General features: G+C 42.1%; 3 protein-coding genes across 3 annotated transcripts; 2 read left to right on the top strand and 1 right to left on the bottom strand.

The window, feature by feature from the left end:
* Window positions 1-65: 65 nt before the first annotated feature.
* On the top strand, window positions 66-5,746 carry LOC115356180 (zona pellucida sperm-binding protein 2-like). The gene is made up of 21 exons (XM_030047241.1): window positions 66-219; window positions 312-388; window positions 476-571; window positions 654-778; window positions 1,275-1,418; window positions 1,495-1,587; window positions 1,724-1,888; window positions 1,962-2,058; window positions 2,135-2,352; window positions 2,442-2,598; window positions 2,688-2,896; window positions 2,986-3,103; window positions 3,434-3,633; window positions 3,709-3,823; window positions 3,907-4,076; window positions 4,156-4,247; window positions 4,367-4,497; window positions 4,656-4,845; window positions 5,060-5,201; window positions 5,278-5,404; window positions 5,633-5,746. Exons 1-21 carry the CDS (start codon window positions 200-202, stop codon window positions 5,716-5,718), a joined length of 2,772 nt encoding a protein of 923 aa, XP_029903101.1. The 5' UTR covers window positions 66-199; the 3' UTR covers window positions 5,719-5,746.
* Window positions 5,747-7,203: 1,457 nt separating this feature from the next.
* LOC115356181 (uncharacterized) lies at window positions 7,204-13,982 on the bottom strand. The gene is made up of 21 exons (XM_030047242.1): window positions 13,826-13,982; window positions 13,685-13,743; window positions 13,499-13,585; window positions 13,279-13,400; window positions 13,021-13,164; window positions 12,757-12,861; window positions 12,502-12,672; window positions 11,695-11,797; window positions 11,339-11,559; window positions 11,085-11,241; window positions 10,781-10,989; window positions 10,561-10,675; window positions 10,159-10,358; window positions 9,961-10,075; window positions 9,709-9,878; window positions 9,530-9,621; window positions 9,067-9,197; window positions 8,481-8,670; window positions 8,106-8,247; window positions 7,909-8,005; window positions 7,204-7,300 (listed from the first exon to the last, which is right to left on the bottom strand). The coding sequence occupies exons 1-21, from the start codon at window positions 13,846-13,848 to the stop codon at window positions 7,230-7,232; spliced, it is 2,724 nt and encodes a 907-aa protein (XP_029903102.1). The 5' UTR covers window positions 13,849-13,982; the 3' UTR covers window positions 7,204-7,229.
* Window positions 13,983-19,532: 5,550 nt separating this feature from the next.
* On the top strand, window positions 19,533-23,286 carry LOC115355713 (potassium voltage-gated channel subfamily S member 3). Its single transcript, XM_030046570.1, has 3 exons — window positions 19,533-19,590; window positions 20,224-20,449; window positions 21,088-23,286. The coding sequence occupies exon 3, from the start codon at window positions 21,092-21,094 to the stop codon at window positions 22,589-22,591; it is 1,500 nt and encodes a 499-aa protein (XP_029902430.1). The 5' UTR covers window positions 19,533-19,590; window positions 20,224-20,449; window positions 21,088-21,091; the 3' UTR covers window positions 22,592-23,286.
* Window positions 23,287-27,091: the final 3,805 nt, after the last annotated feature.

Raw genomic sequence — 27,091 nt, 5'->3', positions numbered from 1 at the left:
GAGCCTTGTAAATTGCTGATGCTACTCACCTGTGCCCCTTGACTAACCTTTATATAAAGCAGCTGTTGTTGGCTCCCGAGAATAATCAGGCCCCGTGGTTCAGATCTGCTGTGCTGGGAGGATCCATGGGCTTTTAGTGCCAAGTTCTGGTAGTGCCATAATTCCTGTGGACTGTGTTGGTCAGCTTTGAGTCTGCAATATGAAGACACTTGCGCACGTGTATGTTGTTTTCTTTACGGTTTTTCTGCGCTGTAGCTAGAGTCTTCTCACTGAAATGCATCTGAATTCAATGCTTTTTCTTTAAATTATAGTCTGTTATGGAATCTAATGGCTGCAGTAGTCGTCCTGGGTCAAACGAAGCCAAGTATGAAGCTAAATTCACAGTCAAGTAAGGGCTTAATTTGTATTAAATGACATTGTATGTCCCCTTAAGTCATTACACATCCCGTCTGATTGGCCCTTTTCCTCAAACAAGACAGTGGTTTAAGGTCAGACTGTGTGGGCAATCTAATGAGGCTGACGTTGGACAAGGCTCTTGCTGTGGGGAGCCAGCTTGAAGTCGAAGCTATCGGTGAGTATGCCTCCCTAATGATGAGCAGACTGTTCATTCTACTGGAAGAACTGATCCCAGGATTGCTTGCCTGTCTTCCCAGATGGCACTCAACACATATTGATAACACCCAGCTTGGCTGCTCAATGTGGATACAGCATGGAGTCTGACCCGTGGGGTAACACCAGAATTTATGCATCCCTGATGGGCTGCTATGTGGACAACAATGTAAGTTCAACTCAAATTAATGGAGGACTCACTTTCGTTTCTTGTAGACTACCACAGGCAAAAAATATATATAGATAATCACAGCACTTTTATGCAGCCAGAAATCTTCAGTGTAAAGTTTCTCAGACTTTATATGCTTCCCTCGAGCTAAATGGGTTGAATTTACCTAGCAACCAATACAGACTAATTAGTAATTTACAGAAGCTTTCTTGTTTTATGCAGTTTTATCCAGATAGGTGAAAAGTACCCACAAGGCATGCATATAGTATAGTGTAGCTAAGAAAATTCTCCAATTCATTTATTTCATCCTTTTTAACAAGTGTTGGTGCTGCTTTTTTTTTTTTTTAATCAACCATATGGAGGTATTCTGCATGCACAAAAGTTATAAGCTCTAATTCATTTAGATACTTTAATGGTTGAGATATAAAATTACATCAGCATACATTTCCATTCCATTTTTAGTTTTGACTTAAAAGTTTTTTTTTTTAATCCATAGGAAGATAAGACCTTTAATGTTGGCTTGAGACTTCAAATGTACGACCAAAGTCCATCGAAGGTGGTTACTCATGAAGTAACAAAAACATGTGGCTACTCTCAGTGGGCATCACGGGAGATCGTTTGTGACAGGAACTACATGGAAGTAGGTCACTTACTAACAGTGAATGCTGTCTTAAAAGTGTAGTCTGTAAAAAGCCTGAATTTACCTGTCTGTTTAGGTGTCAAACTACATGACCACATATGATACAGCAGCTGAAATGAAGGGGCACTTCAACCCTAAAGATGACTCCAAGATGAACAGCATTCCTGATGTATGTACATTTCTAATTTTAATTCTAATTTTTTATGATTAAAATATTTATTTTTGCTTGCATCATTGTTCATTTGAAATGCAAATGTAACCCAGTGATGGCAAAGGATGGGTTTTACTTTTCCCGTTGGCTGCAGGCTACAGACACAACACCTGGTATCTGGAAGCTGACATTTTACACTCCTGAACCAGAGGTGATGGTGCTGAGCGAGGCCCAACAAGCCGGCTATGGTGCCATGACGACCCCCAATAGACTGGTGATGCGAAGCCCATACAACACAGCGGAGACCTACTCTGAGGATGTAAGCACCAAGAGCAATCCCTCCATGTTTCAGTTCTATAAGGACGTTGTACCTAAACTAATTTATTTTTAAGGTGGCTGGAATCCCCATGGAGGTTTTCAGAGTGAGCGCTTACTACAAGGCACCGCATGGCTTGACAGTTGTGGACTCGGCTGCTGCTTGTCCTATAGGTGAGTCTTTTGGAGGCAGCATCATACAAATCATTTTCAAGGGGATTCAAACCAACAGTTGTCTCTTCATTATTAGGTGGTGTGATGTTCACTGAGGATGTAATCTCCTGGCACGTACCTCGTCATATAACGCCCCTGATAGATGGTGGCATCAAAATCCTAGAAATGCACATGGGCATAAATGGACAGAGGCTGGATAAAGCGCAGATGGCTGCCAGGGGATACACCCTGTCTGCTACTAAATTTCACATAATCATTGAAATCCCGATTGGATCGCCTGATGGTTACTACAAGGTGAGTGCACAAATGGGTTGGACATGCAGCAGAGGTAGGTCACCGGGGCCTGTTTGCATGTTTTATTGAAAAGTTATGAATTATTGCAGAGCCATGCCCCAGATTACCAGTACCACACAACCTACAGTGTTGAACCCATGCTCGAGTTGCTGTGGAGGGCAGAAGACACCCAGGTTGATACCAGATACAAAGTCCTCTTTCCCATCACCACCCCTCTGATGCCTCAGCGTCCCCAAGTCTCTGACAGTGAGCCCCCATCTTGTTGTAACAAAGGCTAAAAGCTCAATGCATGTTAAACGGTTTAAAGCATAACCCTTGGCAACTGTTTCTCGTAGACACCATCCCAGAGGAGAGGGTGTTCAAAGCTCAGTTGGGGCCGCTCCTCCATGACATGGAGCTGCTGAACATCACCTTCCCTACCGGGGTTCTGACTGTGGAGGAGTGCAACGCCAGAGGCTTCACCATCCAGGAACACAGCTTCTCTAATGGCACCAAGAGCTTCTCTCTGCAAGTGCCCTTCTCAGATGACGTTGTCCTGAAACATGTAGGTGGGCTGTAGATTTGATTGCATTGTGAGGTCTATGGATTTCTCTTGGCGTCAGTGGAGCATGACTGAGCTTGTGATGTCCACAGAATCCTGAACCTTTGGTTACGGTCTATTTCCTCCCTCTGATCTTGGGGTTCATCATTCTGCCTGAGCAAACACCAGTCCCCTGCCCCATGGAGGTCGAGGCATCTCTGCAGGATGTTGGTGAGCAGCTCCTCTCTTGTCTGTTTTGGCGAGAATGGGACTGTTAAATCTTGGATGCATTGGTTTTTTTTTTGGGACACTGTTTCCTTTGCATGCATTTATTTACTACCATTGTCCAGCTTATCCCATCTCTGGTTGGGGATTCAGTGTTTAATTCATTATTGAGGGGTTGCCATAAAGTGGCAGCTTCTGTATATTAAAGAGCAGAAAGTTTGAATCATCAATCTGAGAAAGTAACCTTGTTTTTAGGCCAAGAGTAAGAACGTTACTGGAGCCACCACAACCATGAAATTCAAAAGGGGAATGCTGTGTAATTTCCCTTTGCTTTAGTTCTACCCAGAGTCACTGGCACCTGTGACCAGAACATGTTTTACATCAGTGTGACATATGGGAGTCAAGGCCACAACTTCCAGACCATGATTGGCACTCACGAGCTAACACCAGAGCTGGCCGAGCTCTACAGGCTCCGAGAAAACGGCACACACTTCAGCCTTAGTGTGGCGTACACTTCTTCTGATGCGGTGTTTGAGGTAGGCCATGTTGTTGCAGCAAAAGAACATGAACTTTATTATCACCCACATTACACACAAATCTCTATTTTACAGCTGATCGAGTCTGACTCAATCAAAGCCAGAATTGACTTGCTTCTGTGGGATTCAAATAATAACTGGAAGCTTGGGGATTTCTCCTTGGCCTGCAACTTCCCTTTGACAACAACTAGTAAGATGTTTAAATCACAGCATTTCTGCTGCTTGGCTAAAGCTAGTTCTGATAAATAATTGATTCTCTTCTACTTATCTCAGCATGTTATCCCAATGGGACAATGACCACTCTGACTGCGAAGGTGGAATCTGTCCACAACCTGCTCCTCAGTCAGCTGACACTGACAGATCCATCCTGCAAACCAGTTTTCAGTGATGATCGTTTCGCATATTTCTCTTTCCACGTGGATACATGTGGGACCACCAGAACAGTAAGTGTTTAATATCCACTTAAATGTCTTGCAACCCTTTCAAATGACTTAAAAAAAATCTCAATGCACTTGTCTCTAGTTCTTTGACAACTACATGCTATATGAAAATGAGATTGCCCTGTACCATCATTCAGCCAAAGCCTTCACATCGCCAGTTGATCCGGAGTACAGGTAATGAGACGCCCATCTGCTCCTTTAACCTTTTCTCAGTTATGCAGGGATCCCTTTAGGGTTTTAGGCCAGCCATTCTCTGAGAGTTTAGCTTTCATAATTTAACTGTTCTTTTACAGGCACAAAGTTTCTTGCTACTACTTAGTCAACGACACGGAGACAATGGCCTTCTCCTATAAACCAAGGAGCAACGAACCCACAGCAGAGACTGGGTCAGGGCAGCTGATGGTGCAGATGAGACTGGCCCAGGGTGAGGCTGACTCCTATTTCAATAGAAGTAGAGAAGTTATTGCATACAAAAGCAGTTTGTTTTTTTTTTTTTCTTCAGGATCACAAATCAATTCGGCTTTTATTTTTTTGTGCACTTATGTCACTGAGCCTGTCCTCAAATACCCCCTCGGCCCACAGATTCATCATACAACCTCTTTTACCAAACGGAAGACTATCCAGTGGTGAAATACCTGAGGGAACCCCTGTATTTTGAGGTGGAGCTGATGCAGTCCGCTGACCCCCAGTTGGAGCTAATTTTGGAGAACTGTTGGGCTACTCTTACTGAAGACAGGACCTCGCTGCCTAGTTGGGACATCATTGTTGATGGGTAACGTATGGAATGAACTCTACAGTTCTGGTTGGGATGCCAGCAGCACCAGCACCCAGAATACTAGGTTGAACAACATGCCTCCCTCATTTCTGTAACCCTGTTTCACTCCATTCATCTGCCCAATCTTTATGAAGCAATCACTTTGCTTTTCAAGGGTGCTGTGCAGACAGTCCTATTGATTCAAGTCATAACAAAACTTCATTATCCCCAGTTGCGAGAACCTTGACGACAGCTATATGACCGTCATCCATCCTGTTGTGAGCGACTCCAGGGTTACAATCCCCTCCCACGTCAAACGCTTCTCTATGAAGACGTTCACCTTCACCAAGGACGAAGAGGTTCTGAAAGACCAGGTAGAATGAATTTGTGCATGTAGATGAAACTTTTTTTTTTTTGCATTGGATCTGCATTAATCTCTTCTTGCTACAGATCTATGTCCACTGTGATGCTGTGGTCTGTGAGACAAACAACAGAGAGGGCATCTGCAGTGGCCAGTGTGTGAACCCTGCAGGCATGAGCAGAGCCAGTCCTGAGCGCACAAAAGGAGTGAAGAGGGGTAAGAACACAAACCACCTGCACAAGCACTGCTAGTCACTCACTGCAGCAGAGTCACACTGAATTAAAATGCTACCAGGAAGCAAATAAAGGCGTTAATATGTTCTACATTGGCTTATGCAACAGGACTGAGACCTTGTAAGTAATCATTGAACACAAATTTCACATGTCTTTGTACTCTGACTTGTTTGTGGGAGTGAGTGATGTAATACTGGACTTGTGTTTCCAGGGCGAAGAAGTGCAGACTCCACCCATAATCAAAAGCAGATCTCTTCTGGACCAATTCTGCTATTATATCTTCAGTCAAACCTCTGAATAAAGGTCAAATGTTCTTAAAACTGTAGACTGTTTTGAATTGTCTATCAAAAGACCATGTGAGCAATGCAAGCAACCGACTGTGTTCAAAGTTTAGTTGCTTTACAACCCCCACCCCCCCAAGAGTCTTCTACAGCTGTTGACATTGAACATCTACCTACTTTGGTTAAATGTGTCTGCATTCCAGGTCCTTTTCTGGAGTGCTGTTGCAGATTCCTAGATGATCAACAATAGGTGGCTTTTGTATACATAATGGAAATGTGCTTGCAGCTGCAAAAGCCATTTTGTAAATTGTTTGGTTTGAGGATTAATGTTGCCATGAAATGTGTTCCCTGAATGACCAGAGGGTGGGAAGCCAATATTAAAATTTCCACTACAGTAGCTGTGTGAGCATGTTGTCACTTCTGTATTTCACTCTGAATTCATGGTGGAAATTCTGTAGGTTTTTACACAAAAGTGGAAATGAAATTCAGAAACCTGGCATCCAAAACATCCCTACTAGATTCCCCCAGACTAAAGTGTCTTGTCACATGATTATACCGTCTTTGGACTGTTAAAGTACAACTGTTTAGACAAGGCACTTTTTTTTTTTTCTCTTGGACCAGAACCTGAACTTTGGGCATGAATTCATGAAATATGCACCCTGCACTGTGCTCAGATGTGATGGGAGTCAACTGCAGACCTTCATTTTGATGCATGACAGAACCCTACTGGCAGCTGCAACTCTGTTAGGGAAAGATGACCCAAAATCAGAACTAAGTTTGAGGTAACTTAATCTAAACTAAATGGGGCTGAATGCTTGTATTTGAAAGCTTATTCTTGTCTGGCTTACACTCACTGACTAGAATATTTAAATGTACATTATTGTTGCTGACAAATGCTATTTGTGGATATTTTCTAGCAGATAATTTAACTTAACACTATCCTACATGCTACTATCCTGGTGCTTTGGTCACATTTGTCATTTTTACACATAAGTAGCTGCTTTGGCTGTGTGTTGGAGCAAACACACTGGACCAGTGACCCTTCAGCTTTATTGTCCCTTGGTTAATGCAACAGAGCCAGGCCTGTTTCTTATAAAAAAAAAAAAAAATACAGCATGGTTTGGAACAAGTGGTTTAATACTTAATGGATGAGCTACAACACTGCATGTAAGACATTACTCAAGGATAATTTCACCCATAATTTTCTCATGCCTCTTTATGGGGACTAACAACATTTACCTATGCTAATTAGATTAGCAGGCACATGCACTTTCAGCTCAGACAATGGGAACTAATTGCACCTGACCATCATAGATCAAGTGACATCACATCTCGTCATGACTGAAGTCAATAAAGTGATAATACAAGTTTACTGCCTACATATCAGTTTCTCATTAAGACCACAGAGGGGAAAAAACAATTCAACTCCTCAAGCAACACTCAAGGACTCAATTAGTAACAGCAGAAGTATTCGCCACAAGCAATAACTTCAAGAAACAAGAATGTTTAAAATCATCTTTATTTGGACTACATTATCAATATGGGTCCTGAGGATATATGTATGAAGCTGTGCACATCTGAAACAGCACGTCTCTGACCTGTGGAAAAGTTAAGTCAGTCATTCATATATTAAAGTATAAATCACAGCCTGGGGATTACAAGCAAAGTCCAAGTCTAGACAAATGAAAAACAGCTTAGCACTCTTTAAAATGCTGGCTAGCTGTAAGTATCTTGGAAAATAAATTTCAAGCATTTCCCCCCACTGATGTTGGATCACTGTCAGGCTACCACAACATCCACTTCAGTCATAGTTCAAAGGTTTAGAAAAATCCTGCATCAACTTCCTAGAATTACCCAACTGAGATCAATTTAGATGCTGACCCTGCCAGAAAACCTATAAGCGATCAGGACCTTGCAGTCTAAGATTTTTCACCATTTAATATCCTGGCTGAAGAAAACTTCATTTGATAGTTTTAACTATTTGTATTGCATTTGTTTTTATTTGGTAATATACTTTGTTGATTTTAAAATCCCTTAAAAGTTAACTAAGTTTTGTTGAGGCATTCTATACAACTGTAAATGTTTAAGCAGATTGACATTTGTTTTATTACTAGCTGTTCGTATTGTTTGATGTGTTGCTTCATTAATGCATTTTGTAGCCTTTCTGTTGTGTTTGACAAATGATGTCAGACATGTGACTCTGTACCTTTTATCACATTTTCCTGGTTTGAGCACTGCCCGCTGCATGGTCCACCCATCGGCCTGCTAACATCACAGATCACCACATCACAGTGGACAAAGAGCTAGAAGAGGTGAAAGGAAAAAAAAAAAGTTTAGCTGAAAAATGAATATGTATATGCCTATGTATTTGTTTCTTTCGGCTCTCCAATTTGATGACATTACTTGGTCACTCAAGTTTTCTTGGTCGGAGGCGAAAGCAAACATCTGGACCTCAAAGCGCTTGAAGTGAGAAGGATGCTGCACCCTGGCATCCGGCCAGACGGGATGGAACAGCACTTGGTATGGGTCCACTGGGTTGGCACAACTGCAATAGGAAGAAGCAATTTAATCTAAGACAGCCATTTATTTTTCAATCTATTTTTTTTTATATGCAAAGACATCCAAGTTTGCAAAATCAGTTAATTCTCCATTTTGCCTTGTTGAAAAAGCACTCACTCATGTCAGTGATATTGCATAAAACGTTTGTGTATCACATTTGAGTTGTGTTGCGTACATGGAAAGACGTCCACCCTCCCGGCTGCTAACTAAAGAGGTTACCCGTTGATGATGAGGTTCCATCTGGGTTGGGACGTCCTGTCCTCGCTCAATGTTGCCCAGCAGTTCTCCAGCTCCAGAGATACTTTGGGATTGGTAGATCTCATGAGTTCCACCTCAAAATATACAGGCTGGTTGAGGTACTTGGCTATAGGGTAGTCCTCATCTCTGTACAACTGAGTGTAGGAGTCGTCTGAGAGAAACAAGGATGAGGCAATAACTCAGGAGGGCTCAAACATTTTGTTTTAATTTTTTTTTTTAACAGTATACACACACACAACAGTTTTAAAATGAAGACAGCCACAAGATTGCAATCTAGAAACGAAGTGTGGAATTTTTTTTTAAATACACAAACATCCATCTCTGTAAGTTTTACATGGATAAGACAGAACTGGGCACTCCAAGTTCTTGCATCTGGATCGCTGCTCCTCATTTATGCGAGTGTTCCAGCTCTTACATATTTTTAAGCCTTTAAAGCTGGTCTGAGGGACCAAACAGAAGTGAGATTTATTTTTAACCCGTATAAAGCCTAAAAATCTCACTTCCGTTTGAGAGATGACGAGGCATCCTCAGCTTCAAGACTCCTTACCCCGAGCGAGCCTCATTGCGACTTGCAGCTCGCCCTTGGCAGTTTCAGCGTAAGGCTCGTTGTTTCGTGGTTTGATGAGGAAGGCCACGGCGTGTGCAGTGTTGACATCATACCTGCAAGAAACCTTCAACCTACAGACAGTAACACAGTATGAGCTACATGGACTCATAGATGCAACTTGTTGAGAAAATTCTCAAGTAGCATCACATTGGGCGACACTGGTTTGAATTGAGTCAAAATGCCTGTACGTTTTGTAGCAAAGCAGCTGCCTCTCATTTTTACACAGTGTAAATCACATTAAAAAGATGTTAAGTGTCTGGTAGCTGTGACCTGAGAATTATCAGAATTTCTATTTTATTTGGTTTAAGTTAAAGTGTGGCCTAGTAATAGACCCAGAGGAAATAATACCTACAATAATCTTGATAATTACAAACCATGGGGCTCAGCTCTTTCAGAAACTCACTCATATTCGGGCTCGTCGTTTGACTGCATTTGCTTTTCAAGTTCATCTGGTAGGGAGATTTCATTTTCGTACAGCATGGCATCGGGCATGAACTGGGAAGAGGGAGGCACATTTACTTTCTTTCTTTCTCAGGTCAATCAGTGCCAGCAATCCACATCATAATATCATCTTCATCTTACCTTTCTGGTGGTTCCACATGAGCTGCCGGTGAAGACAAAGTAAGCAAAACGGTCGTCGCTGAAGGCCGGGCCGCAGGCGGGGTCCCTGAGGGTGAGCTGACTGGGGCTGAGATTAGGAACAGACTCCAGCTTCACTGCCAGTGCTGTCATGGTCCCATCAGGGAAACATTCTGCAGAGACAAAGGGTACGTTTAAAGTTGAAATGAGGTATTTTAGTTGTCAAGTAACAATATGATAATTTCTGAAGCAAACCAGTGAGTGTTGAGAGGAAACTGCAAGCCAGAACGAAGTCTCTGATGATTGTGTTTGTTCCTGGATTCCTCAGAGACACATCGAGTCTGCTCCTGATCGATGACGACTCGACAGCCTGTTGCAAAGTTGGTCATCAGCAAGGCGTTGTCTGCACTCATTAGGTGTAGAAACCATGTCTCAAGTAATTCTGAGCCGTACCTCAAACGCAGCATCGGGGGCTGAAAATGGCACCATAAGACTGAAGTGCGTCCCATTGTCGACGAGGCCGTACTGCTGAGCCAGCACTGGGGTCAGCAATCGTTTTCCCACGACAGTGTGAAAGTTGAAGCTTTGAGTCCCATATCTCACAGTGATGTGGAAGCTGTCATAGTCACAGCTACCAGAGACAGAGGGAGGCACTGCACAGGAAAAAAAAAAAAAAAAAAAAAGTCAAAACACTTCTGAAGAAAAATACAGCCTTCTAGATTTAAACTGACAGAATGTCACAGCCTCCATCAGGCCAAGTGAAGGCACTTAAATCAATTTATGTAACGTTCCATATGTATTGCTAATCTGTTTTGCATAGGTTACTAAAATATTCATGATAGTAATCCGACAGACCTATGTCCACTAATGCAGCCTCCAGATTAGCAGTGTGAGCGAAGGGAGCGAACTCTGGCAAGACCAGCAAGCCAAAGGTCAGGTGAAGAGAGTAGACCGTAATCCCTGCTTCTTTCTGTTGGGAAACACACACATGCAAGGGACTTTGCTGCTTTCAGCGGAACCAAAATTAAAAAAACACTCATGATCTTCATTTCCCCAAGTTGAGGCTGAAGCTTACCATTTGCATGACAACAGGGTCTGTGAAGGGCACTTGGAGTGTGAAGGCCTTTGAGCCGTTATGGGACTCGTGCTCCAGGACGTTAAAGCCTCTGACATTGCAGTCGGCCACGGACAGAACCTCAGTGGGGAAGGTAATGTTCACCAGCGCCACGTCAGAGCCCAAGGGCCCAAGCAGCACTTTAAATATCCGCTCTTCAGGAACCGTGTCTGTGGGGAAAAGGCAAGGAATGGAAAAAATGAACACATAAATAGGTTGTGCCCAATTCCTCATTTCACCCCGTACCAAGATTAACAAGACTCACTGTCAGTGATTTGCGGGGGCCAGGACATGAGTGGCGTTGTGATGGGGAAGAGGACTTTGTATCGGGTCTCCTCATGAGCATTGTCTTCAGTCCACAGCAACTCAAGCATTGGCTCAATAGTGTAAGAGGTGAGGTAGTGATCATCTTGCACATGGCTCTGCAAAGGCATTTGTCCACATGCAAGAATCCTAAGCAAACCCTCTGAATAAAACTTTTAAAAAAGTGTTCCTATAAAAATGAAATTAATTGCCTACCTTAAAGTAGCCACCTGCCGCCCCAACTGGAATTTCAACAACGATGTGCATGTCATTCACGGCCATGGAGTAATGTCTGGCAGCCATCTCAGCAGCACTGAGTCTCTGGCCATCAACACCCATGTGCACTTCTAAAAGTTTAAACTGGTTTGAGGAGATCAGCGGGTCGATGTGCGTGGGCAGGTACCAGCTGATTGCATTTGCGGTGAAGGAAACGCCACCTGTGCACAAAATACCATTTAATGTGACTCAGAGGTTGTGTGTGTGTGTGTTTGTGTGAGCTACATGGATGCGTGTGGGGTAGAGGGTTGCTTATAGTGCCATTTTAAGTTTTCATATTGAAATCATCTCACTACCTGATACTGTTGGGCAAGCAGCTGCGGCATCAATCTGAGTCGCCCACCACTTCTTTTCAAAGATTGTCGAGGTTTTAAGCACCATCATGTCCACACCGGCCACCTGGGGGACGAGGTGGGAGAGTGACATTACATGCAAAAGCATTTCTGCAATCCAATTTTACAAAACAAACAAACAAAAAAAAAAAACACTGCATTAGAGAAGATTGATATCATTTGGAAAAAAAAATATGTATTTGCTCCAGAATTATGTTTAAATGTTTAAACATCTCTGCAGCTGTGGAAACTGAATCAGGCAAAGAAAGTAAAGAGGGGATTTGACTTTTCAGGTGATTTTAGAAATAAAGTAATATGAACTATCTGGACTATTCCAGTTGGTCATGCTACTTGCAAGTGCGTGTCGGTATTAAAGTCCAGACAAAACAGCATTTTAAGCGTATCTAACCTCCGTATGGTGACGTATTTCCGAATTAAACAGGATAGACAGGTAGGACGTAACACTGGGAGGAATTTGATTTGATACTTGGGTTTACAGGAGGAAAAAAATATTGTATATTATTATTATTATTATTATTATTTGTATTGGGTTTTTTTTTGGCATCAATTGTTAAATAGATCCATACTATGACTATGGATGTGATATAAAAAAAAGGGTTAAAAAGGCATTTTTCCACTTCATCTCTCCTTTAAGCAAACAGTTTGACTGTATTTTGAGAGTAAAGCGTGCCAAAAGGACATAAAATTACATCTACCACCACAAATTTTACTATAATCAACAGGGAAGTGGAGGAAATCAGTGAAACCTACATCCTGACTGTATGTTTCAGGTGCATTCGTAGGACTTCGCAGAACCAGCCTTGTAGGAGTGTTGGCAACTCCATAGCCTCTCCTCTGGGCCTGATCCACCGTCATAATCCTCTCCTCAGGAGTGAAGAACACAACTGTGGTCATTCTGAATTCTGCTTCACTGGGTTGCTTCTGTGAGGCAAATGTCAAACCACTTGTTACAAAATCTTGCCATAACATTATAAAGGCCAAAATATATAGCTGTGTCAACATAACCTCTGAATTAGCAGCTCGTCGAGGATCACCAAACTTGGCATTTGTCCCTGGGATGGGATGGTCGGGCAGGGCGTAATCATCTGGAATTGCCCTTCTCACAGACACCTAGAAATGAGGCCATTCCCCTGTAAGTGGTAATCCATCTTCTACCACTCGCCTCCGCAATGACATCAGATGTACCAGCCTTGATGTTCATAGAGGCGGAAAAGCCACTCATCATATACACTGAACATGAGCCCGCAGAATCCTGCTGCATTTACTTGCCTCCATATAGTTGCGTTCACAGAGGATTTCCCTCGAGGCCCAGGCAGCGTGGTGGCAGGTCTCAGCCACCTGGTGCGGCTCATCCTCGTCCATTTGGTTGTCATGTAGTTGGAGGTTCAAGACTGTTGTGAAGGCTTTATCTTCCTGCAGCCACATGGGGAGGGAAGACATGTGGCCTGAAACTCAAGAGCAAATATACCACACTTTGAGGCAAACATTTAATTCAGCTTCACAAATGGCATCCGCATCCTGCAGTACCATGTTTTGAGCAAAACAATTTTGAAGCGAGGCAAAAATCACAGCCTTCCCCAGCGGGTCCGTCTTCATGCTGAATCCACACTGAGCAGCCAAACTTGGTGTAAGGGGGACGGCAGAGTTATCTGAGGGCAAGGAAGACAGTTATAGATACAGAGGGCATAGTGAGACAACACTTTTTTTTTTTTTGTACAAGTAGCTGAATTCAGAAAATTTAACTTACTGACGCTGACAGCAACCTCTAGAGGATTCCCACCAAGTGGACCAGTGTTTACACGCATCACATTCCCCAGGCATTTTGAGCTGATATCTGGGATTAGACAGGTTATACTGGTGTGTGACCTAAAGTACAACAACAACCTGGTCATCAAGAAACTTTTTTTTTTCAAGAGCAAATGAAGGTGCTTACTGATAAAAGGCTTGTTTTGTGCGTCTATGTTTGCAACTGTCATCAGGAAAATGAGCCACCTGAAAGAGATTTAATCATTTCTCACTGCAGCAAGTAACCAGATATGAAATCCCAGCAGTGGATAAAAATAAAACTACAAACCCTGATCCAAAAAAACAGCCCATGGCATGAGAGGTGGGTGACTGAGCCTTTAGACTCGCTGTCTTTGGAGTAGTTCTTAAAGGTTGTGGTGGGCACAAAACCCAGGCTTTTCCTGTGGGCTGGCTGAGGGAATGTCCTGCTCAACAAGTACACACACACACACACGCAGGTGGATCCTATCAGCACCTAATTAGTTTGTGGAGTGTATTGTTTTGTAATCTGGCCTGGATTTAATCCCATTTGCACTACAACATGTTAAATTCCACTCCAGCATCAATTGTGTGATTTGTCATTATATTATGTAAAAATTTTTGTCATGACATTCCACATTTCTCTATACACAGATGTGCCTTGTTACACCTGACTGATAGTCTTTTAAGAAGTGTGTCAGAACAATCTCCAAAATGTATTGTTTTCCTGTGCATGATGTGCATCTTTTAATGTGCATGTACATGTGCATCTCTGAAATCAAGTTTAAAACTATGCTTTATTAGGGATGTCATTGATAGTGACGATAGTTGTGTATTAGAGGTACAAATATATGAATATGGCTTGTTACTGACATACACACATGGATATTTGTATACCTTACCTCTAATGGACAAGAGTTAAAATGTCTTCTCTAAGGTGTCTGACTCATGCTCATAATGTTTCAGGCTCACCTACAATGTTGCACAGCTTTGAACTTTCACTGCTGATTCAAGGTTTTACTGGTGCACGTGAAATAGAATTACACTGGACCACGTCTCCATGCTTTGATTGTAATGTTTAATGGAACAATGAGAATGATTTCAAAATGGATTTTTTAATTGTAAAAGAAAAAAAGAGAAATAAAGGCTATTGAATATTTTCAGCTGAAGGACAACAGTGGGTCAGTTTAGAATCTAATGCTGTGGTGAGCCTAAAAAAAAAAAGAAATCTTTGTAATGGTTGTGATTTAAAGAAAATATTGGAGCCAGAACATTCTTACTGGCTTAAAAAAACTGAAAAAGAACACACAAAAATATACATTTACTCAGTGTTATGTTGTCTGGTAAAAAGACTTCACTCTGTGATTCCTGCTTGATCTCAGTTGCTCAAGTTGCCCAGACATTTTCTCTGCTGGTCTCAGCCTGAGCAGCAGAACCAAACCAAACTTCCTTGCACTACTGTCAATACCTCTCTGCACTCATGTACATACTGCAATCATCAAAATCTGTGTAAATCATAATCTAATATGATAATAATATAAATCTCAACTGTATATTTTTCAACCTGTTTATTCTGTACATACCTGTAGCATTATATATTATTCATTTCATACCTGCACTTTACAGCAACAGTTATTTATTAATTTGCACTATGTATATATATATATATATATATATATAATATGTTTATCATATAATGTGTATATACTGTACATTTGTATTTAATACACTGCTAAGCTCTTCTGGTTGGATGCTAACTGCATTTCGTTGCTCTGTAGCCTACTTGTGACATGTGCAATGACAATAAAGTTGAATCTAATCTAATCTAATCTAATCAAACAGAATCTGTGTGTCATAAAGAGCCGAGTTCTACTGCCTGTGACTCAACAACAGGTCCGTTCTGTCTCCTGTGGCAATGAACAGCAAACTTCACTGCTTCACTTGTGCCAAACGGATCAACCGCGTTTGGCTGCTCTTTTGACTGCTCTGCAGTTATGATCATTTTGTTGGATATTGTTTTGTTTTTGTTGCTGCTGTACATTTGAATTGTCCTGTAGCAAAACCACAACCATGGACTGAAAGCAGGGCCATCTATAGGCCCATTGAGGTATGTGACGATGTTTTTTGTTTTGCAGTTAAATTGTAGATATTTTGTACTGCAGCTAAAACATTGAATAAAAAATAATTACTAACAATATTACCTTGTTTCCTTTTAAGGAACTGTTCAATGCCCCAGTGTACAGACAGACCAGATCTGATGGGAGAAAAAATATTATCTTTTACAGATAAGAACCACTTTTTGTTTTCAGGATCACACCAAAAATAAATAAATAAATAAATAAATAAATAAAAGACCTGATGCTTTCAGTCAGGTGTCTCTAATATTTATATGTAAACCCTCTGATGTCTTCTATTTTCTTGTAGAGAAAACTGATGGTGGAGATGCTGAGGCTTCAGCAGTGAAACCAGCTCCTGTCTCAGCTGACGGCTGAAGACATGACCGAGTGGCTGGTGGAGCGGGGCAAGTAGACCCTCAGGGAGCGGTGAGACATACACACAGTCCTCCACTCGATCTGTCATCAACTCTGCTCATGTTGACTTATTGTGATTCTAATGAGCAGGCAATAGAGCAAAAGTAAAGAAAACTTTTCTGTTTGTTTTCTGTTTGAAGCTTGTGGAGGTTCTCTCTTGAGGACCATGATGCAGAGATTATCCAGCCTGTCCTCATTCTGGTAAGACATTATCATGACGAGTTTGGAGTAAATGATCACATAATACTAGATTTATCCAATAAATAGCTCAAATCTGAATGATCACTCCTAATTATGTTTCAGACATGGCAGGTGAACCTCTGCATGAAAATGAGACATTGAATTTGAAGCCCGCATGGAGCTCAATTCACCAGTCGCTATTATCAGTAAGTCACATTTATCACTTCAACTACACAGTGACAGCATGAGGTGATGTCTGTGTGATACACTGAACTGTATTTCAACTTATTTTGAATGTGTGTATTCTGCAGAGAGCCTCACATCCAGTGGCTGTCTGCAGAAGCCATGAGCAGCCTGGTGGAGTGGCAAAAGCCGTTCTGGACCAGCTCAGTTCCACCCTGCCCTCCATGGAGCTTCAGGTCCCATTCTCCCGCTCCATTCGGGACAGAAAGGCTCTCTCCATTCAGGACAAAATCAGGCAAAATTGTATCCCTGATGCTGTGGTGTAGGGGCTAAACCGCTTCAGCTCAAATGTGCTGAAGAGCATTGTTGCCACCACAGCCGGGGAAATTTCTGCCATGTTTGAGCCCCCAAAACACATAGACGTATTGATCAGCACAGCGGTAAGAGCACCCGCTCACCTGAATCATAGAGTAGCAGTAAAAGACACTATAATGTATAAAAACTATTTAATTTTCCAAAAATAAAAACATTTTGTCTTCTGTTTTAGGTTGACCTACATTATTCCTCCCAGCCAGCTGTAGAGGACGCATCTAACAACTCCATCATCTCCCACGATGGAAGTTTGAGCACAGACCGCGAGCTGGGGGACACTGTCGAGACTGACAACTCGACCACCAGTGATTTAGGAGAGGTAACCCCATCCACCCCAGAGATGGAGTCCATCTACCATGATGGAGGTGTGAACCAGGCGCCTGACCTGGAGGAGGACACCATGGACACATCCACCCCAGAGAGGGAGTCCTGTGGAGCTTCCTCTGACCCTCCCTGCTGAAGCTGCTGCCATCAGTGCAGGGCAGGAGGACTTGAGGCTGTGCCTGGCTGATAATGAGGAGAGTTCAATCTCCTCCGACACCACAACAGGTAGGAGTTCTTCTCTCTGACTTGTGTCTGAGTCATCAGGCCCGTTCACTCTAGCTGATGGTTACTTCCATCAAGAAGAGTTCAGGCACTGACTTTGCTCTTTGCTCTTTGATGCTTTGACTTTTCAGAGGTCAAACAGACCACGACAAGGACCAGGACAACAATCCAACGTGTCCTCGTGTCCAACATTGGCTCCGAACTGTGTTGTACTGATGCTTCTGTCTGCCCAAGGACACAGGTAAAATTTCTCACTGACAAAATAAAAACAGTGCTGCACTGCAGTCAGTCCTTATCAGTTGACTTCTGTTTCATTTAATATGAATTGATTCAAAGTAAAGGGATGACAGTGTCACATATCATACCATCGATATGTAGTTTAAAACTATACAACTGTAACTAACTATAGTAAAAGTGACAGCATCTTTTTTATAGATGTCCTTGCATATCAGAGGTACAGAAATATGAATGTTGCTTGTGACTGACATTTGGAAATTTGTCTGAATGCAATGCTGTTTGTCTTCGGATGTATGTAGATGATGATGATGTTGCTGATGTGGTGTGGAACAGGTTTTAAGCTGCCAAGAAAAAAAATCTTGACATTGCTAGCACTAACTAGTTTAGTATTTAAGCAGCTGACATTAACATTAGCTCCTCTGCACATTCCCAGCATGTTTCTAGCAGAAGTTACCATGGCCACTGTAAAACTGTGATTTTCATCAGCACAACTAAGATAAGATAAGATAAGGTATTCCTTTATTAGTCCCACGGTGGGGAAATTTCACGTATTACAGCAGCAAAGTGGATAGCAAGATATGAAGCATAATTTACATTATAAACAGTATATACAGATAACAAGTACCAGTAAGAAGGAATAAAAAGCAATACATCCAATGCTGACTACAACATGTCACACTGACTCTTTCACTCACTCTTGTGAAAAGTGATGGCATGCACATAGTCCTGGTGAAATTTTGGATTGAGTTTTGCAGTAATAATTCTCAGGAAGTGCATCTCAGGAAGTGCATCTCAGGAAGTGCGGGGAGTGCATTTCAGGAGTCTTTTTTTCTCCCATCAGAATCTAGGCTAAAATACTTTTGTATGAGACGGGGAAGCATAATTTTAAAATGTTCTTGCCCCCTCTAATTAGACAGTATATTTCAACATTTGGATTATCTCAAGGCAGCTGGCGGGAGAGTCATGGGATTGAATAAAATATCAGTAATCCTCAATATCTTCCCTTAAATTTCATGGCTTCACAGTCCTGTGGGATATTTGTCCTGAAATTTCCCTGACAGTGGAGGCACCTTGGCTCCAAAAGTGGCTCCTAGCTCCTAATTTTGTCAGAGTTTCCAGGATCCTGATCAAAACCAGAGTTTCTCAAAATCCGACTCTCTGTTTCTTTTGGTGAATCATGGGAGGTTTTAAAAATGCTAGAAACAAATATGAACTTGGCTTAGTAATCCTCAGTGAAATAAGCCTTTAATTGCATAAATGATGAACTGCCTCAGGTCCATTAAAAACTGTTAAAAACACAAACCGTAATGTTACAGTGATGTTTTTGCTCTCCTGCTCCCCCAGTTTTGAATAAAGTGTCCCATCTGATGTTACTCACAGGATGCAAGAAAGTTTGGTGTAGAAGTTTGAGATGAAGCCCTGAGGACCTACCTAAAATAAAGTAAAATTAAAAAAAAAAAAAAAAAAAAAAATCAAAGTTCGTCTTCCTACTGCATTTAATAATTCAGGGCTGTGAAATGGTAGAAAAATAGGTCTATTGATATTGTGATCGATTACATTTTCAGAGGGCACCTGCTTCCATGTGGAGAGGCGGTTCAGTTGCATATTGATGAAATATCCCTTTTCAAGCAAGATGTTATCTCTGCAGGATGACTCTGGAGAAGTACAGACACGGAATTGAGGAGCATAGTGAGATATAGTCTTTCAAACATCTCTGCAGCCATTTAGTGCGGAGCAAGACCTTTTCAAGTGTCAAGAAATTATTTTAAAGGTGTAACGCATCACATGTGGGAGAGATTCACTCCCAGTGTGTGTGTGTGTTGATTCAGGTTAAGACGGAAAAGGCTCCCAGATCATGTGGAGATGACTGATTACTAATTCCAGACCAGCTGGATTTCTAAAAGCAGGCGCACTCACAATATTTAGACACTGAGGAGGGGTGAGGGCTGTGTTTGGCTCCTGCTGCCGCCGGGTTTGCCTCCCTGCCTGCCAGCAGCGCTGTTTTCACACAAGATCGCATTGCCAAGTGAGATATTACACTTTCCACCAGTTGTATCCTACAGATCATTATTCCGTCTGTCCGGCCTGCAGAGGTTCACAACACAAATGATGCCCAAAGAAGCAGCCATCGATTGTGGCACAAGAGTAAAATACATTGTTTCCAAATAATAACACTTTAATGCTCTTATGGAAAAGATCCTAAGCTGCAAATTACAGAAAAACACTAACCAACACATAGGCCATCACAAGAAACTATAGGACACATTGAGAACAAAGCAATATGTTGATAAGTTATTTTAAAACATGTATTTATTTATTTAAACAATTAATTGTTTTTGTTTATTTATTTATTTATTTTTTAATTAGTCAATTAATTTTTCATATAGTCACGTTGCACTCACGGCTGGGCACATAGTGAAATTGCCTGTTGTGATAGGCTTAAGGAATATTATAACGATACACCGCACCTCAAAATATATAAATCATTAAATAGAGTAAGGCCATAATAAAGTTATTTCTAAGCACAACCGCACTTTGCAATAATATTATGTTAGTCTATCTGCCTTTTCATGTAAAACAATCTCTCTCTCTCTCTCTCTCTCTCTCTCTCTCTCTCTCTCTCTCTCTCTCTCTCTTTCTCTCTCTCTCTTTCTTCTAGCCCCTCCCTTTTCACGGCAGAGATAAAAACTACCGGAGTGGCCGCGGTCTCCGTTACAGCTCCTGTCCGGCGAATGAAGCCGCACCGCCGCCCAGCCCCTCCACCGCAGGCGCTGCTGAGAGCGACCCGCGCCTTGGAGCAGCTTTTACTAATATTTTGGAAGAATGTGAGAAGTACACCCCTCTGCTAAAAGTTATTTTAATGGAAACAAAGGCTACAAGTCCAGGTACGTTGCGACTTTTATTCCCTTGCTGCCAGTTTTAGCAAGATGAAACAAAAGTAATTGATTCTTTGACAAACAGGACCTGCTAAAATAAGATAAAATAAGATGAATATCTCATGCAACAGTTTGCAGACTCTACATTTAAAAACAACACCTTTCCCTGTAATTTAAAAAGAATAACATGAGAGCCGCCCCTTTGTTTTAGTAATTGCTTGTGATAATGTGTGGGCTCAGTTTCAACTTGTTGCCCCTCTTTTCCTCTTGAGTTATGTAGCCCGCTCTGTAATTTGATTCTCCTGGTGATAATCCTGTGCCTCAGCGCTTCAAGAAGTGACAGTGCCTCAGGGCTTCTTCACTCACTCCAGCACAAACCATTTCCTGTTAATGCTGTATTGATTTTTTTCTTCAAAAGACTAATGTATTCCCCAAACATTGCAGTCAAATGCATCTTGATCGACATCCATCCACATTAAAATACCACTCCCGATTTTGGTTCTTGCCTTTTCAGTGAGTGTAGAACATATTTTCCTGTGATAAACAAATACTTGAAGCCCCTTTTCTGTAAAAGCCTTTCAAGACTGACACTAACCCTCATTTTCCGTCATAATCTCTCCTCCCTATGAACTTTTACGGATCATCAGCACCATGGGGTACGGGCAAATCCTCCATCGGCGTGGGCATGAGGCGGACCAGGTCCACCTCAACGTGGGAGGCGTACGACACGAGGTGCATCCGGACACGCTGCTCCGCTTCCCTCACACGCGGCTGGCTCGTCTGCTGTGCTGCCAAAGCGAGGCGGCGATCCTGGAGCTGTGCGACGACTACAGCCCGGCTGAAAAGGAGTACTACTTCGACAGGAACCCCCGGGTCTTCCTGTGTGTGCTCAACTTCTACCGCACGGGACGCATCCACATGATGGAGGAGGTGTGCGTCTTCTCCTTCAGCCAGGAGATTGAGTACTGGGGCATTCAGGAGCTCCACCTGAGCTCCTGCTGCAGCAACTGGTTCCAGGAGAGGAAGGAGTACATCGAGGACAGAGACTGGGACGTCCGGAGCGACGACCAGCAGCAGCCCAGCTTTGACTCTTCGTTTGAGGAGCTGTCTGCCCTCGATAAAGACCTGGCCAAGTTCAAAGGCGCCTGGTGTGCAGAGGTACGGAGCTATGTGTGGCTCCGGCTGGAGGACCCGGGTCACTCACGAGCTTCAAAGGTCATCGCCGTGGCTTCTCTCGGTGTGGTGCTGACCTCTATCGTTGCCATGTGCGTCCACAGCATGCCTGAGTTTCAGAAAGTGGATGACAACGACAGGCCCATTGAGGACCCTGTCCTAGCCATCCTGGAGGTGGGCTGCATCGCCTGCTTCTCAGCTGAGTTCATTATCAGGCTAATTGTCGCCCCATCTCCCAGGAAGTTCCTGGGGAACCCCTTAAACATCATCGACGTTGCGTCCATCTTGCCATTTTACGCCACACTAGCTTTTGAGACAGATGACGAGAACGCTGAGGAGAACGAGGACTTAGAGAACGTGGGGAAAGTGGTGCAGGTTCTACGTCTGATGAGGGTTTTCCGTATCCTAAAACTGGCTCGTCACTCCATCGGGCTGCGAGCGCTGGGTGCCACAGTCCGCCACAGCTACCACGAGGTGGGTCTGCTTCTTCTCTTCCTCTCTGTGGGAATTTCCATATTTTCTGCCCTCATCTACTTTGCCGAGAAGGAGGAGCAGGAAACGAAGTTGGGGACCATCCCCATAGGCTGGTGGTGGGCCACCATCACCATGACTACAGTTGGCTACGGTGACACCTGCCCAGTGACGCTGGCAGGGAAAATAGTGGCCACCATGTGTATTGTCTGTGGGCTGCTGGTAGTGGCCCTGCCCATCACTATCATATTCAATAAGTTTTCTAAGTACTATCAAAGAAACAAAGCCATAGAGGGCCGGTGTCTGAGCGAGGCTGAAAGACAAGACCCAAACCTCCCGTACTACAACATTAGAGACTTGTACACACACAGCGTATACCCTTTCATGGGAGGTATCGCCTTCAGGAACAGTGTGAGCAGCGGAGGCGACGAAACAGATGCCTCCAGTCTCCAGGACATAGAGGAAGTGTACGATAATGACACTTGTGAAAATAGGGCAGCACAATGAGATCACTGCCATCTCACTGGGTGTCGCTCCGTTACGAGCACAGGCCACCGCAAACCGTTAAGTGTCTGTCAGAGCAGAGCTCTCCATCACTGACCCTGCCTCCTGCATTGTCTTCTCCCCACAATTTGACAGAGAAAAATAGGGGTCGTGGGTTTTTTTTCTACAAGAGGATAGCTTATGAAATATATCACTAAAACCACGAGATCCAACGGGAATTATTTGAACCTTGCTCAGAGATTTGAAAGCCCATTTTCTGCTTGAGAAAACTGCAATGATGCATGTAGGGGGCCATAATGTTAATGTTTTTCAAGGTAATGTTCTGTATTGATTTGTCTGCACGCTGAAAGTTCAGACTGGGAGTTCAGCAAATACTAAAGTGTAGAGTTACAACATAGTGTATGATACATACAAGGGTTAATTTAGGTGTCTAAATTGACTGATGTTATGTACTCTGCATGAACAAAAAATGCTTTTTTGAAAAGAGTAATCCCATTAAGTTGTGTCGAATGTGTAATTGTATTGATGCTGTGGAAGAGAGGAAAAATCCCTGTTGGGCCACACATCTCTGTGTAAAGCACCGATCTTCCCGGCTACACTTAAAATATTGTTTGGGACAGTCATGTTGGCATGCTGGCTGACTCTCTGAGGTGAGTCATGTGGACACGAAATAAAATCTGACTCAATGAATCAGAAGAGATATGCCTCTGATTTGTGACATGGCTCACATCACTCACGCAGATTAGGTTACACACTGAGAGTTATTACTTTGATTTGTGCATGTGTCCAAAAGTATCAGGAGCAAAATTTAACAATAAGGTGCTGGAACAGGGGTGATTCATTGTGATTCATTACGCCATTTTGCTTCACTGTTCCATCCCTTCCCCACAACGCCGACTTTAAAATCTAAGGTATGTCTTTTCATCTGTGTAAAATAAAATGCACAAAAAAAAAAAAAAAAATGCAGGGGCCAAACAGTCAAGGAAATTCTTGCGGAAAGGAAGACATATTTCATCTCGATGCGTGTTGTGTTCTCCACCCTGAAAAGTATTGATTTCCTCTCCAGTGTCATCATCTCTGGTTGGATGAGCTGCTGTCTTAGTGAGAGATGAAGGAAATCTTTCCAAATCGCCACAAGGACTCATAGGTGTATTTGACCTCAACCATTTTCCCCTCAATGTTCCCTAGTTCTGCAGCCGTACCTGAGCAGTTCTTCCAGGTCAGACGCTGCTGTAGCGACAAAAGAAAAATCTATCTGCAGTTTTTGGTGTTCATCTTTTTCTTACTTGAACAGAAACATTATGTGATTACCCCCAAAGTGTGGAGAAATGGTGATGGAGTTTCATGACCCTTGTGCCTGTGAAAGCTGTGAAAGGTCAACATTTAAAAAAAAAAAAAAAAAGAGAGAGAGAGAGAGAGAGAGAGAGAGAGAGAGAGAAAATAAGTATTATTTTCTTGATTCCTGAAAAACGCACCTTTTAGAGTTACATGGGTCGCACCACACAGCAGCAAAGTGGATCATGCCAAGACGAACTCCTCTCCTCACAGAGTCAAAACTGAATAAATACGCCTATCACTCTTTGGTTATTTGTTAATGCTAACAGATGAACTTCGATTACTGGCCGTCCTGTGTCAAGCAGGAGATCACCTAGGAGATCACCACTGCTTCATCTACATTTTGTTTTCTGCTTTAGTCAGCTGCCACAGAGTGCAACGACAAAGGCACAGCACTGGTTAAGGCAAGCATTGATTTTTATATAGTTCCCTTGATAGTAAACAGACATGTAGAGGACGTTATTTCACAGTGATAGCACAAATGAAAATATGCATCCTCACATGGACCCGAAATATATTATTACAACTGTAATGATGTGTGAGACAAATTTGTCCACGCACACACAGTAAAAGTCAGATTTTGAAGTACTACTTGGAGTATTGGAGGATAATCAGCGGTTAGGGGTAAAGAGTGAAAATATAAATTACTAACAAGAAGGATGCACTTCAAAATAACTGTTAACTATGCAGCTATATCTAACTACAACAATGCAACAGCGACTACAGCTCCTGCTACAACGAATAATAAGATGTGCGAGGATCTATAAGGTGTTGAAGGGCTGAGTGAGGTAAAGGCAAGAAAAGGAATCAATTGATTTCCATTCGACTGAAATGGGTTTCAAACCTGGTGGGCAGATTGCTAATCTTTACTCTGCGTTGTTGTGAAAAATGAGACCCAGGGAAACCATCCCTGAAGTGGAAGATGACAAGCCGACACCCCCGGAAATGCTGTAAAAAATAGATAGTGATATTTATGCGTTCCTCATCATTACCTCCAAGTCCCTGGTTGGCTTTGGGCACCAGTTCTCTTGAAGAAAATGTATTTCCATATTCTGTCACTTTATTGCTCGCAGTAATGCATTCCTTTATTGAATTTATGTCGGCGTGTGCGTCCTATAAATTCCCCGTGATTTCCTGCAGCAGATGCCTGTGACTTTCAGAAAGTTTGTGAGGGTTTAGTGTTCATTTACGATGTTTTTGATTGTAACATCTGCAGGATTATGATATGCTGTCTTTTATTTTGGACGTGCTTCACTTACACACAACATAACTGTGTGTGTATGAAGTTCAGTTAGACTATAATGAATAACAAACATTATTTAAATATCCATAAGAACATTTTTTTGTACTGCACGTGTTAATAACGACTCCTGTTGAAACATAAAAGGGCCTCACATTCTTAAGTTATACTTTAATCTATATTTGAAAAACTATGATCTTACAATAAAGTTTTTATTTTAGTTTTTGATTGGAATCTCATTTATTGTAGATATTTGGAATATACGCTTTAAAAATGATTACTAGAGACCAAAATCAAAACAAAACATTTTTAAGGATAGCTGAGAAAATGGTAACATTTTTACAGATTTATGTTTTTTTCCTCCAGAGACTGATAGACAGTTTAGCATATTGAACATGTATCATAAAAAATGGAAAAATGTAAATGTCAGTGTATAAAAATGCCAATCACCTGTGAAGTTAGTGCATGTCAGCGCTGTTTACAAATGTCAGTGTAGCAGAAATCAATGACTTGCTGATTTTTTTTTTTTTTTTTTTTAAGTTCAGACTTGTTTTTCTTTCAGCCATGTTTTAATCATGCCCTCCAGCCTTTTGAAGTGAAGCAGCGCATTAATTTCATTACATTACTGCTCAGGTGAAGGTGCTCACCGCGACGCCTCTGCTGGGTCAGACGAAGAGTCCCTAATCCACGTCTGACTGGAAGTGGTGGAGTGTCACATCACCAAGATAAAAAGGTGTCGCCGAATGATCGAACTTTGGTCCAAAACACCGTGGTCAGTTTCACGAGGGGCAAACACAAGGTTGATAGAATTTAATTCAGCATTTTGATTTATATTCCCAATCAACATTCAGCAGTTTGACTCCAGCTCAAGTCAAGCTGCACAAGTCAAGCTGGTGTTACTCACCTCCTCTCCAGTGAATGTGAAGAACCTCTCTTACTGTATACTGCAGCTGATGTGGCAAAGTAATCCACTACTTTCAGTAACAGAAATAAATAAATTAACCCTCCCTTTAAAAAAAATCTGACATTTGTTTTCAGGTAAGAACATGAAATTACACATCACATAAGGCCTCGGGGTCTGTAAAGGCATTTGCCCCCCTTCCTCTCTTAGATTGCAATAAGAAAAGGTCACTGCAGTGATGAATGTGCGATAGGCGAAGGGTTAGGTTGGGTTTTTGTTTGGCCGAAATTCCACTGTACATTAAAACAGCGAAAATAATAAAGGCCATAATTGTACCTTTAGGGGTCCAGCAGCCTGTCACTGAGGCCTCTGAGGTGCACCTTTTGCACCCTTGACACTGGTTACATATATCTACCCTTATGGACCTTATAGAGCCCAGTCTTGCCACTACATTATAAGTATATACCATACCTCTATTACAATAACTGCAATATTGACTGTATAACTGTACTGCCGATTTTTCATATCCACAAATCTACAAAACCTATTTCATTTCAAGGCTACTCAACCATTGCCTACACATAAAAAAATCTACCATAAAGCCATATTTTACCCAATTTATGTATTTATTTAGGTATTTGTATATTTATGTATTCATTCTTTCATTGGTTTACTTATTAATTCATTGTATTTGGCCCAGCAAATGCTGTATCCTGATAGTTAGTGTCCCACCAGGTCCCCAGCAAAATCAGATGAAGTAATAGTTTGTTCAAAACCTTTTCTCCCCTTTATACTTATTCAAGTCGTTAACAACATCTACCAACAAAAAAATATTCTTTTATAGGGGCCCCTGGGGACAAATACAGCTGTATCAGATTTATATGCCCGCCTATTTGTGGATGCCTTTCATGACACATAGCGGTACATTACAGCCGTCGCTTTAACATCTGGCAGGGTAATGGCCTAACTCTAAAAAAGCATTCAGCCTTTTTATGTTTATGCCTTTTTAAAACCTTAATGAGCCAGT

This window comes from Myripristis murdjan, chromosome 24 (assembly GCF_902150065.1).
Source record: "Myripristis murdjan chromosome 24, fMyrMur1.1, whole genome shotgun sequence".
Taxonomy (NCBI): domain Eukaryota; kingdom Metazoa; phylum Chordata; class Actinopteri; order Holocentriformes; family Holocentridae; genus Myripristis; species Myripristis murdjan.
Note: the sequence above shows the minus strand (reverse complement) of the source record. Positions and strands in the feature narration are given on the sequence as shown.

Excerpts from the sequence above, each read along its gene's own strand:
- LOC115356180 (XM_030047241.1), top strand. The coding sequence starts at position 200 with ATGAAGACACTTGCGCACGT. Across the intron at positions 2,353-2,441 it reads CGCCTGATGGTTACTACAAG|AGCCATGCCCCAGATTACCA; the intron begins GTGAGTGCACAA and ends GAATTATTGCAG. Across the intron at positions 2,599-2,687 it reads GCGTCCCCAAGTCTCTGACA|ACACCATCCCAGAGGAGAGG; the intron begins GTGAGCCCCCAT and ends TGTTTCTCGTAG.
- LOC115356181 (XM_030047242.1), bottom strand. The coding sequence starts at position 13,848 with ATGGGCTGTTTTTTTGGATCAGG. Across the intron at positions 10,990-11,084 it reads GCCCCCGCAAATCACTGACA|ACACGGTTCCTGAAGAGCGG; the intron begins GTGAGTCTTGTT and ends TTTTCCCCACAG. Across the intron at positions 10,676-10,780 it reads ACCCTGTTGTCATGCAAATG|AAAGAAGCAGGGATTACGGT; the intron begins GTAAGCTTCAGC and ends GTTTCCCAACAG.
- LOC115355713 (XM_030046570.1), top strand. The coding sequence starts at position 21,092 with ATGGGGTACGGGCAAATCCTCCATCGGCGTGGGCATGAGGCGGACCAG.